The 12867-nt window shown below is 52.0% G+C and overlaps 1 protein-coding gene across 1 annotated transcript in view; it reads left to right on the forward strand.

Moving 5' to 3' along the window:
* LOC131504056 (neuroblastoma breakpoint family member 6-like) overlaps nt 1-12867 on the forward strand; it is a 29275-nt gene that overhangs the window by 12360 nt on the left and 4048 nt on the right. Inside the window, 10 exon segments of the mRNA XM_058715998.1 lie at nt 921-1135; nt 2163-2226; nt 3063-3277; nt 4264-4315; nt 5106-5281; nt 6339-6390; nt 7229-7404; nt 8481-8532; nt 9320-9501; nt 11076-11315. Coding sequence (XP_058571981.1) covers nt 921-1135; nt 2163-2226; nt 3063-3277; nt 4264-4315; nt 5106-5281; nt 6339-6390; nt 7229-7404; nt 8481-8532; nt 9320-9501; nt 11076-11315 — 1424 coding nt within the window.

The raw sequence follows: 12867 nt of genomic DNA on the forward strand, positions 1-12867 counted from the left end.
TTTCTTTTGCTAAAGCTGGCTAGGGACTTACCGATAATGTTAATTCATTCAAAGAACCAGCTCTTGGTTTCATTGATGTGTTCCGTTTTATTTTATTTCCATATCATTGACTTCTGATCTCATCTTTATCATTTCCCTTCTTCTGCTGGTTTTGGGCTTCATTTGCTGTTCTTTTTCCAGCTCCTCTAGGTGTAAAGTTAGGTTGTGTATTTGAGACTTTTCTTCCTCTTTTACGAAGGCCTGGATTGCTCTATGCTTCCCTCTTCTGATCGCCTTTGCTGCATCCCAGAGGTTTTGGCCTGTCGTGTTTCATTTTCATTGGCTTCCATGTATCATTCACTCTGTGTCAAATAAATATCATTTATTGAGCTGAAAGTCACCAAATTCTAGTGAACAATTTGTGGCATTGGCCACATTCACAATGTTGTGAGATCACCACCTCATTTGCCTGTAACACAGTCACCTCCTGAGGGATGACAGCTTGTCGGTCATGTTTTCCTTCAGACAATGCTGTCCTCTTGACCCTGCCGTTCTCCTGACCTGTGTAGTCCACACCAGCTGTCCTGTCCACATTTCTGTGGCTGGCGCTGGGTCCATGCACAGCACGATGCACACCGTGTAGGTTCACAGGAAATGGCTGTGCCGCAGCGAGGGCCTGAAGGGACATCTCTCTGACGGGTGTTGAGGAAGACACCTGGCTTTGTTTACAGAAGAAGGAGCTGCAGAGGAGGTCAAGGAGACTCCCCGACACAGAGGAGCCTGTTTTACCTTCTTCTTTCTGTGTCACAGGCAGGGCCCCACACACATGCCAGAACGCGGCCTTGAGGGCTCCTTGCGGAAAATCACAGAAACGTCCCTGAAAGCTCTCAGAGAATCTATTCAACTCTGTGTTTTAAAATTTTCTCTATGTCCCACCTTAGGCAATATCATATCCTGATTAAAGCTCAGGCTGAAGAGCTGACCCAGTTGTGGCAGAAGTTACGGGAAGGAAGAGAAGTTTCTGAGCCAGTCGATCAGCACCTCAAGGACCTCCTCACCCACGATGACCCCGAGCGTTCCCAAGGCCAGGGCATCCAGGAGCAAGTGGCCGAGGGACACAGGCTGGCAGAGTGCCTTGCCCGCCAGCTCATCCCCGGTAAGGCGGCCACAGGCCCTGAGTGCACTGAGCTGCTCCGAGGTCCTGGGCTCCCCAGACATCTCCCGCCTCCCCTCACATTGTTGGCAGCCGCTGTCTTGGTTTCCATGTGACACATGGGGCCACCAGAGGACCCGGACTAGCAGGTGGGAAAGGAGAGGAGAAGTGCACAGGGTGGAGGTCACGGTGCTCCACCCATCTGTGTCCTCCCCGAGGGAACTGCCTTTAGGGCAGGAGGCAGCCTCCACCAGTGTCAGAGCCCAGAAGGGAGGACGAGGAAGGAGGCAGCTTGTTCGAGTGCAGGGAGCCCTGAGCTAAGCGGGAAGTTCCAGGCTCCCGCCCAGGAGCTGTCTTTATTGACTGTGGGCGAGAGAGTGATCTTCGCTTTCTCCATAACTGTCTCCTCATCTGTCTATCAAGTAACCTGTCATAGCTGTGGTGATCACATGCGGAAAGTTCCCGAATGCACTTCAGGAAAAATAAAGCCCCTGACTTTGTGGAGTTGAATGAGGTATTGGATGTAGTAGGCCTTGGAGGTGGAACGTCGTTTAGACTGAAACACTCTTCATACAGACGGCCCGTCCATAACACTGACGTCCACTTGGGGACCCATGAGTCCACATGTGGAGGGACTTGGGACCGGGTGATTGTGCTGTCCTCCGGGTAAGGAGGAGACTCTACGTGAGCACTGGGAGCACACAGGGCCTGCGCCTGTTGCATGACTGTGGCACCTGCAAGACACTTCGCAGAAGTCAGATCGAAACTGGACAGGCATCCACGGATCTGGACAAGAGACAGTTTAAACTTTTGCCCAGTCTCAGTCATGGTGAGCCCCCGAATCAGAGACACTCCCTGCTGGATCTGAAATCCATACCGCAACAGTTCTCAAGGGCAGTGCCCTGGAGCTTCAGAACAAGAGTTAGTCATGCATAGAGAATTATGTCGCTAGGACATATAAGCCCCTGTGTTTATAGTGGTGATGTGGGAGCTCCACATCACGGGAGATTTCTGAATTTGTTTGCAGAAGATGAGGAGGAGGAGGAGGAGGAGGAGGAGGAGGATGAACAAGCAGAAGAATCCCTCACCACCAGGTAACAATGAATACTGGGGACCCGGTAAGGTGTGGGTGAAAAAGGATAGGGACTCCGAAAGAACAGTAGGTGAGGTCACAAGAGTCCAGGTGGCAGATGCAGGGATCAGCCGAGCTGCAGATGGTAGTGACTGAATTCCCTCAGCGGCAAATGGCCCTGTTCCCTCGGTTGTCTGCGGTCGCGGGGCTGCTTGTCTGGGGGAGCCCCAGATGAACTCAGCAGCCTGAGGATTCCCCGTACGCCCAAAATACCCGTTCTGTCCTGTAAATGAACGCCAGGAGGAGACGCGTCTCTACACAGTTCTCAAAGGTCCCTGGTAGGAAGGTAACCAGCAAAGGAACTGATAGACAGACAGCTGGCAAAATTAACACGGAATTACCTAACCCAAACCAAAAGGTTGGGGTGTCATGTGACACTATTGATAGAAAAGTGCCTGGAGGGCACAAGTTTCTGCAGTGCACAGTGACTCAAGAGCTGTAACCGCTTGATCAGTCTATGTTAAATTCAACATGACTCAGGCACGTGGCGGTTGCCCCTGGCATGGACTCCCATTTGTCCTTGGTCTCGTGACTGTACCATACTGGGATGGTCGAGTCTCATTCCTCATTGCTCGTTATGTGGCCAGTGGACTGAGGATCTATCTGTTGTTGCTTCTCTCCCACCCCTTCCTGGCCACACTCTGCCTCTTGTAGGATAACCTTTTCTCTCTCAAGGCTATGGTCCCTTTCCTTTCTGCGACCACTCCCTTGCCTCCCATCAACACCAGCTAGGTAGCAAGCCATGGTGTCTGATCCTCCTGGTTTCCTCTTGTGTCGTTCTTGCCCCACCTGGCACAGCATGGAGCTTCCGGAAGCTGAAAAGAAGGAAGTCCTCCAGGACATGCTGAATGAATGTGTTTTGACTCCTTCCATTGGCCAAGAAGGGCGTGACTGCTACCAGCCTTGCAGGGATGGCACGTTCCCATCGGATGAACAGGAATTCGGCTCTGCTCTGGATGTAGCCTGTGAATGCTCCCATTCCAAAGGGGATGAAACTCCACCCGGTTCCCCAGGTAGTGTCCACAATCTTTGTTGCACACACCCTGTGTAGACCAAGAGATTTAATCCGCAGAAGTGGACCATGTACTCACAGACAGTTTCCACCCAGGCTCTAGGATTGAGTTTGAAATAAGACATTCCATGAGTCAGTGAGCTTGGTTCGATTCATGTCTAAGCCATGGCACTTTTATGTCTGAGCCACCGCCCATCGCTGCTCTCAAGCTGGTCCTGCCAGACTCCTATACCTCTCTACCCCAGGCACAGGAGGTGGCTATCAGACCTCCAAATTTTGGATTAATCTCTTATCTCTCTTGCCAGGCTCTGATTTCCATCCTCGAACCATGTTTCTGAATATATGGCCACCCAAGGCTGTTGGAAGCCTTTTCTATATCATAGGAAATGTCACGATCCAGGTTCACTGTCTCTACCTGGTCTGTCTCTTCCTTTTCTTCTTGTCTCAAGTCAGCTGAGAACCAGGACAGGACTACGTCTATCATACGTTGTATGTTTCTCTGCAGCAAGGCAGGGCCCTGGAACTTCCCGACCCCATGAACGGCCCCTGGTGCTTTGCAGCTTTGAAGATTATTCTGGTTTGATGGTGTAGATTCCAGTCGTCAGTTTAATCTCAACGGCTGATTCCTGAAAACCATTGGCCTGCAGGATATCAAATGGAAAAAGCCTGAACATGGCAGCAGTGCTCTAGGAAGCAGCCAGGTCCTTCCCCAAGATCTCTGGGAAAAGGGATAATTTTCCTGTGTGTGTCGACGTGTCTTAGGATACTGTGATCATGACCTGTCTTATCAGGGACATTTGCTGGCTCAAGAAGGCAATCCCGGTGATTTTTTCCAGGGCCCTACTGAATCCCTCCTGAATGATTTCTCTCACAATTGCCTGTTATGACTGTGCTTCTATTTCTGTCCTCTGCTACACGGCACATGGGAGTGAGCATTTGTGGAGGGGAATCTGCCTAATGGAACTCTTTCTCTTCATTTATTTGCAGACAACCAAATTGGTCACCAGGGGCTGAAAGGGCGAGAGTCAGATGCCCCCAGGTAATTCTGAATACTTGGGGGCTGGGAAATCAGTGGTGGCATCTGCAGACCTCAGATCCAAGCAAGGAAAGGCAGAAAGTGCTGGATAGAACCATGTTATCCATTCGGTCAATGGCCAATTATCCGCTTTCACAATGGTTTCTGTTTTCATTGTGGTACTTGTATTGGTCCCATTTCTTAATTACGACTCAAGTTGAGTAACACACAGTCAGCTGGCCCAGGTGAGCTAAAGGCACAGGGAGTCCTGCACTCACTCATTCTCCCCAGCTTTAGAGAGAGAGGCAATGTCCTTTCTGCCCCGTTCGATTTAGCCTGTGGGCATGTATTTCAGAGCAAGAATGTACGTAGGCGAAAATGTGCCATCATGCCGTGATATTGAGAGAGACAGGCCTTCAGGGCATGAGAATTCTGAGACAGCAGCCCGCCCCAGAAGCTGCACGCACTGGGCCACTCCATGCAGGACTCAAGGGCATTTGAACGGAAGGGAGGGAGCCACTGCTGTCCTGTGACTCTGTGTGTTTGAGTCAGGACTGGATGGCACGGTGCTAATTCAGGCTCTTTCCTCATCAGCTTGCTAGGTGGCCAGTGTACAGAGCGCTTACTGTCCTTTCTGTCTGCCGCCCCTGTGACAGACACACCTTGTCCCGCACAAAAAGAAGAGTTGTTTCTCTCATTAATGAGGCACTCTCTTTGCTTTTGTGAAAATGCCTCTTGCCTTCCATCAAAGCCAGACAGGACATACGGTTTCAGATCCCTCTTCGGTTAATCTCCAGTTTTCCTCCCGCCTCAGGCTCCGTAGACAGCTGCTAGAGGTGGTGGAGGAGGAAATCACGTGGGACTCTCTGGATGAACGCTACTGGACATACTCGGTTCTTCCTGACCTGTCTGACTCCTACTGGCCTTACAGGAGCACCGCCATCTTCTTCCCTGAGGAACTGGAAGTCTCTTCTGCTCTGGAAATGGCCAGTGAGTACTCCGCTGTCAGGGTGATCAAGCTGCAGCTGGACTGCCCCGTACATCTCCTGGTCTTTGTGCCCCACACCTGTGCTGTGCTGAGAGAGCTCCTCCCTGTGTGCAGGCCCTGTACACACATCTGGATCTGAGCCAGGCTCCAGGATGGATGGAGTTTCAAGCACAGACTTCATGTGGGTCAGGGAACTCTTCTCCCTTCCTACTCCCAGGACATGCCCATGTCCCCTGGGCTTCACTGTCAGGTCATTGGACCCAAGGGCGGCATGACAAATACAACTCGCCTCAGCAACACGACCATAGAAGGTGTCTGTCAGACCTTGGATGCAATGCCTCTTCTCACCTTTCATGCTCCCCATTTCATCTCTGAGCCAGGTCCTTTAAGAATCCATGCCTGCCACAGTCAGTCGGAATCCTTGTCCAGGGTTAAAGATGTAACCTTGGCTTTCCTGTTCTTAGCCTCATTCTCTATCTCTGTGCTTTGGCTTGTCTTCCTAAGCCTCGTCTGAAAACCCACCCTACGTGCCTCTACCGTCAGCTCGTTTGCGTGTTTCCAGGAGTAGAGCTGTGCGTTGGCATTCCCTCATCAACAGGAATTGCGCCAAGGTTTCTGTGTAGCTCCAAAGACTCATTTTAATTTGAGGGTTTGTACTTGCATGCTCTCTGTTCCATCTCAGTGTATCAATTCCACTAAGCCGTCACCAACCAGGTATCTCACGAGAGAAGGCTGAAAACTGCAGTAATCCTTTTAGAAAGTAGAGAGGCCAGGTCCCCAGAATCTGTGTGAAAAAGAGAACTGAAAGTGTTTGCACAGACTCAAAACAGAGGAAATTGTGATGATGATCTCTTGGAGAAAGCAAATTTCTCCCAATGGCTCAGGCCAGGAAATCAAGCCAGTCGTCACACTATCCGAGGCACCCTGAAATATCCTTCTCACTCAACCTGTGCTCTCATTGAGCATAGCTGAGTCCCCGGGTGGCACCGAACACTGGGTTACTAATGTGCAAGCAGGGATCTGTTTAATGTGACTGGCCCCGTCTGTATTTATTTGCAGAAAATCAGACCCATCAAGAGGAGGAACCAGACCAAGACCTGACATGCGCCAGGTAAGTCTGAAGAATCATGGGTTGTTATTTCAGTGGTTCAACTCTACATTTCAAAGGAAAAACAGAAACCGCCAAATTTACCTATTTCATCCATTCTCCAGTCTCAGAATATCTTTTTTGGCCATGACGTGTGTCTTCGTGTATTATGTGGATAAGTTCCTTTAATGATCCCTCAATTTCGATAACCGGCAGTCAGTTGAAGTAGGTGAATTGTCACTCCCTGAGGTGCTCTGTATTGCCCTGATCTCTCCTTTGGGAAACAGGAGAGTGACAGACGTGTCTACTTCTGTCTCTCTGGTGTTACCTCTTTGAGGATCTGCTGTAGCAAATGGATAACTGCAAAAAAATCAAGGAACCTCACATGATGTCACGATAGTAAGAGAAAGAGTCCTTGAAGACACAAATCTCTGCATGTGGATGATGCCTTTTAACATGTGTTCACTTAGCCACTGAATGTATATCAACAAAATTGATGCAAAAGGGTTGAACTCATGTTTAGGATTCTCCATGTGTGCTGTGAGTCATGACATCCATTCCACAGTAGTTCAGTTTGGTGCACAGAAGTTGGTTCTGTGGCCAGTGCCCTGAACACCTCTGTTCTGTGTGTGTGTGTGTGTGTGTGTGTGTGTGTGTGTGTGTCTCCCTGTCTCTCCCTCTCTGCCTCTCCTGCCCCCATAGCATCCACACTGTGCCCCTGAAACAGGAGGATAGTTTTCCCTGTCAATAATGGGGTTGCCCCTACGTTATGACTACACTTCTCGGCTTCCCGTGAAAACCAGTAAGATGCTGTGGTGTCTACTTTTCCTGTTTTAATCTTCAGACCTCCCCTCCCCACCAGGCTCGGCAGGGAGCTGCCGGAGAGTGCAGAGCAGGATGTCCAACAGGACTCACTGGATGAATGCTATTTGACTTACTCAGCTCTTCCTGACCCATCTGATTCCCCCTGGACACACAGGAGGGCCAACATCAACTCATATGAGGATCTGGATGTCTGTCCTGCTCTGGAAGTAGCTAGTGAGTCCTCCACTGCGAAGGTGATAAAGCTCCAACTGGACTCCCAGGTCGACCCCATAGTTTGGTATCCCTACTCTGCTTATGTTGGAATTTGTTATCCAGGTGTTTCAGCCCCGTAGACCTATGGATCTGAGTCAGGCTCTAGGATAGACTTCTAAGCGCAGACATCAATTGCATCAGGGCCCTGCCCTGTGTTCCTCATCTCAGGCCATGCCTGTGGCTCCTGACACAAGTCAGGACATTGGGGTCAGGGCGGGTGTGACAAACTCACACTCATCTGTGAGGCACACGCAGAGGAGTCTGTCTTGTTCCTGATTTCCACACAATGTCTCTCCTCAACTGCCATCCTCTCACTTTCATCCCAAACAATGTTCCTTGAAGTTTTGTGCCTGTCAAGGCGACGACAGCCTTACCCATGTCTTTGTGTTTGTTGTTTCCCTGGTTTCACTGCTCTGGTCCCCAGTGTCCGTGTCCTCTGTGTTGGTTGTCTTCCCTAAGTCGTCGTCTGAGTGTCAGGACATAACCACCTCTACCGTCAGCTTGCTTGTACGTTTCCCTGAAGCATAGCTGAGCCCCGGCATGGCCCCACCCCGTGCATGGCCCCACCCCGTGCATGGCCCATGTGCCTGTGTAGCAAAAGGGATCACGGACAAAAGATTTCCTTTGATTTGAGGGTCTGCAGATTCCGTGCATCAGTCTGGCCTCTGTAGAAATTCCCTAAAACCCTGCCACCTAGAGTATCTCAGGAGGGAAGCTAGTGAGAGAAGGTTGCAGTAAGTTTTGAGAATGCAGGTAAGCCGTTCACCAGAATCTGCGGTAAAACAGAGGTTGACCTCTGCAGACAGACTGTTGAGATGGGGCTCTACCAGATCAGGGAAATCCTGCCCGATGCTTTAGGAAAGCTAGCCAAGGCACATTCCCAAGACACTTCCTGAGGCCTCCTGGATTATTTCTCCCAATGCCCTGCTGCCCACCTAAGGACATTAGTGCCCGTGTGCTAGTTGCGTGGGACACTTAATTTTCATGTCCAAGTGCTGCTCCGTTTATGTGACTGGCCGGTCTGTATTTACTTGCAGACAATCATAATGATCTTTGCGATGAAGAAGACCAGGACCCGACATGCCCCAGGTAACTCTGAAGAATCATGGGCTTTAATTCAGTGGTGACATCTGGGGATCTCAGATGTAGGCCAATCTAGAAAGTGCTAAATGCACCTATTTCATCCCTTCCGACACCCACAAGGTGGTCCTTCAGCAAGGTCCTCTGTGTCATGTGGTATTTGCACAGCCCCGTTATTAATCCCTCTCAAATGGAGTATCTGTAGTCCACCGACGCAGGTGGACTAAGCAGTCCCAGGATGCCTTGCACTCTCCTGGTCTCTCCTCGTATTAGGTCCCGCGTAAGATGCACAGCTCTCTCTGCCGGTTGCCTTTACTACATTGGCGGGCATTCACAGCAAGGATGGTTTTAGGAAAGCAGTTTTCACGTCTCAGTATTTAGACACGTCGGCCTTGGGCCCACGAGATATCCAGGAGTCTACAATGCTGCCTTAGCCTGGGGTTCTCTTGGTGCTTTGTGTAAATCTCCACACAGTGTATGCCAAAGTGTTGATGCTGCTTTATCGTCTTCTGGTGTGCTGTGGGTCATGACTGTTGTGCCCTGGGGTGATTCCGACTCCTGCCCCATAAGCTGGCGCTCAGGCCATGCCCTGAGCACCTGCCCCGTCCCCGCCCCCCCTCCCCCCGCACCTATCCCGGGTGCACCCACACTGTGGCCCCAGCTGCAGGCAGACTGCTTCATTTCCCTTTGTGGGGATCCCGCTTGTGTTCTGTGACCAGTCTCTCCGCCCTGCCCTCAAAACAAGCTGGCACTGCATGTTGACTAAACCTTCTTTCTGCATGTCTCGTCCTCCCAGCAACACCAGGCTCTGCAGGGAGCTGCCAGTGGCCCCAGAGGATGAAGTCCCACAGGACTCAGTGGGGGAATGTCATTTAACTCCTTGCGTTGGCCATGACCTGTCAGACACCTATAGGCCTTATAGGAGTGCCTCATTCACCTTTGATAAAGAGGAAGTCTTCTTGGGCGTGGATGTAGATGGTGAGTCCTGTTCTTGTGGGGGGCACGAAGTTCCTGCTGGGGTCCCAGGAAGCCTGTCCTCTGTGTCTTCAACAACCTGAATCGGCTGAGAGTTGCATCCCTGCCAACAGGCCCTGTAGGCTCGTACCAGTTTGAACTCTGCTCTCGGATTCACTCTTTAAAAGGCATCCTGTGGCTCAGAGCCCTTTCCTTCCTTCTGTCCCAGGCTGCCCTCTGTTCCCCGGCCCCGTCCGACATGCAGGCTGTTGGTACCAAGTGAGGCTCGAGAGGAGAAATGGAGAAAATGGAAAAAAGGGTTCAGAATCTCAGCCACCGCTGTCTTACCCGGAGACAGCTGGGTGACAGTCCTCCTTTGTTTTTTCCTGATTTTGTTTTGTTCCAAAAGGAGACCTCTGCTACTTGTGCAATTCTGCTGCCAATTGTATTTCTTGTGTGGCTTCCTACAAACTCCCTGGCTTTCCACACAGGTTTGTGGTCAGCTCCACATTGGCTGCATCTGTTAAATCGTTGCTGAGCTGCTAGTTGTTTCTCCTGGGGCGCCTGCCTCCCTGTGTACCAGAGCACCCAGTTCTACCCAAATGATCTGAAACAGTCGTAAATGCAAAGAGAACAGTTGCTCCACGCCCCAACGACCCCTGTGACCCTGCAGGAGTGCCAGCTCCTACCCTGTCAGTGCACTTTGTGGTGTGAGCAGAGCCAGGGCTCATCCAGCCCCTCCAGGAGCTCAAGGTCTCCAGGAGACGCTCCATGAAAACAATCAGGGCTGAGAGGTCCCAGACGATTTGTGTTCTCACTAGGGGTCCCATGGTGGCTCTTCACTTGGCTGCCTGGCACCCTGGTAACCCTGCAGAGCTCTGTGTCAGAGACACTGACAGCCAGGTCTGGGTTTCCATGGGGGCAGGGATGGGACAGGTTAAGACGCGTCTCAGGAGGGTGATGTGTGTGACATGGCCTTGCATTAAGCCTGGGTCACGAGAGGCTATGAGGATGGGCGGAGATGAATGAAGGCCGCCTCTCCATTATGCACAGCCCGTCCCCGGTGCAGGTTCTGGTGGGAACGTGGGAACAGTGTGTGTGGGCTGTGATTGCCGCAGGGTCGCCCCAGGAGGGCTGCCCTGCCCCAGCCTCCCTGCACTGGGGCCAGCCAGGGAGAAACAGGCATCTGAAGCCTTGAGGCCGATTCTCCCCCTCTTCTTTTTTCTTTTGGAGCACATATCAGCAATTCTTTCTCGTTCTGCTCTGAGGCCTCTCTAGAACCTTCTCTCTAGGCTGTAGGACGAAGGGTACTACTGCAGAATAATAGGCATGAGCTCGCCTCCCATGCAAAGCCGTCTGGACTCCAGGGGGTGACCTTCCCTTCAGGGACTTTGCGTCCTGGACACTTGCCATCTCAGCATGCCCAGGCATAGACACAACGGTGACATCGCCTTCGTCTCCATGACGTCTGCCTTTGTACCTGCTCACTGGCTGGTCTCACAGACAGTGGGGGACGGGGCGGGAGGACATCACAAATGGAAGTTCTGGCAGTGCTAAGAAAACTGGGCTTTGTCCACTGAAGTGTCTTCTTGCTTCAGCCCCGATGCAGGTGCCCGGTCCCGAAGGGCCATCGAGTGGAAACTTGACTTTCCCAAGGCCGGAGGTGCAAGCTTCACAAGCACCGCCACCGTCCAATACCCAGGTGGCCAATTCCGTGCCAGGGCAGCCGGACCAGCAGTTGGCTTGTGGTGACCGCAGAGCCAGGCTCCGCCCCTCCCCCGCCATCAGGAGACTGGCAGCCACGATGGTTTCTGGGAGCCAACGGCCGCTCTTCCAAGGTGAGACGTGCGGGGGGAGTAGGAAGCTCTAGTCACAGGGTTGTGGGCGGGGGCAGCAATGGGGCCTCTTGCAGGCATGCTTTGCCCAGCTCCAAACTCACAACGCTCCAGCTCCAAAGAGCTTGGGGCTGAGGGTCAGCTCTGTCTGCCCAGGTGCCATGGTTTCAGCCTCCTGGCTGTTTACTGGCCAAGTTATTCATCATCTCATGTATGTCCCCCTCGGACCCTTCATCTGAAACCATTGAAAATGGGATCTCCATCCCATCCATGCTGGGAGCATGAAGCTACATAATTTCCAGGGGCCCGAGTGAGCAAAATGGCTTGAGAACATCGATGAATCTGTAATGCGTAATTCTTGTGTCTTTGTGGTGTCTCAACACTTGGAAAATGGTTCCGTGGCATTGTTTCACGTGTGCTAGAGCTGTTCTTAACTGGCTCCGCTTTCGCTGGACCCCATCTTCCCGGACTCTCTCAGCAAGGCTTGTGGGCCAGTGTTTTCTCTCCTTCAACATCCATCAGGCAGCCAATATTCCCTGTTAGGCGCTCACAGTAGCAGTGGAAATACTGGCCCCACGACAGTTTCCCATGCATTTGCCTGGTTTCCCTTCTCTGCAACTATAAGGGGCCAGTTTCCTAAAGTGCACACTCCGTTCTCCAATACTTCATCTAGTTCCTCTTGTCCCCCCTCATCTCCACGAGCACGTCCCCAGCTTCGTTGTCATCAGGATCCGCGTCAGCTCACATTTCATGAAGACCGAGCGTTTCAGCGTTCCCCTGGCTTGTGTCGTCTTTACCCTCCCACCCTTGGTGTCCCTCCTGGAGCCTGGGTGTCCTCCTTGAGGCGCCGACTTCATCTGAGAAAAGAGGAGACACAGTTCCCAAGTGAGGTGACCAGGGCACAGCCCTGTCGCCTCGCGGAGATGCTCCAGAGGACGCCTCAGTGGGAGTTCAGGGAAGCGCAGCCCTGACAGGTGGCTTAGGATGGGAGGTTCTTACTGTCTTCTCCCTCTTGCCTCTCTGCCACTTCTCCCTGACTCCCGTGGTCCTGGCCCAGACTCTCCTGCTGGCTCAGTCCCTCTCTGTGGCTCACCTTCCACACAGGCCTCAGCAGGAAACATGGCTCCATGCCAGACTTTTGTCCAAGGAGGGTTTCTTAGTCCATTCAGGCTGTGATAACAAAACTGCCATAGACCGCGTGACTTAGAGCAGAGATTTGTGTCTCCCGTTCTGGAGGCTGAGTAGAACCAAAATCAAACAGTGGCACATTGGGCGCCTGGTGGTACCTCCTTCCTGGTGATGTGTGGCCGCCTTCTTGCTCTGTCCTCACAGGGTGGAGGGGTGAGGGAGCTCTGTGGGGTCACTTTCATAGGGCACAGATCCCTTTCTTGGGGGGATCTGCCTCCCATAGGCCCACCCCACCCGGCATCACGTTGGGAATTGGGTTTCCACAGATGAATTTGGGGGAAGACAAACTATCACTCTGGGGCAGGTGGTTTTACTCTGTTTGATTCTCAGCCTGATCTGCCCTGTAATTCTTCCCTGGTGCTTAACA

This window comes from Neofelis nebulosa, chromosome 2, assembly GCF_028018385.1.
Source record: "Neofelis nebulosa isolate mNeoNeb1 chromosome 2, mNeoNeb1.pri, whole genome shotgun sequence".
Taxonomy (NCBI): Eukaryota; Metazoa; Chordata; class Mammalia; order Carnivora; family Felidae; genus Neofelis; species Neofelis nebulosa.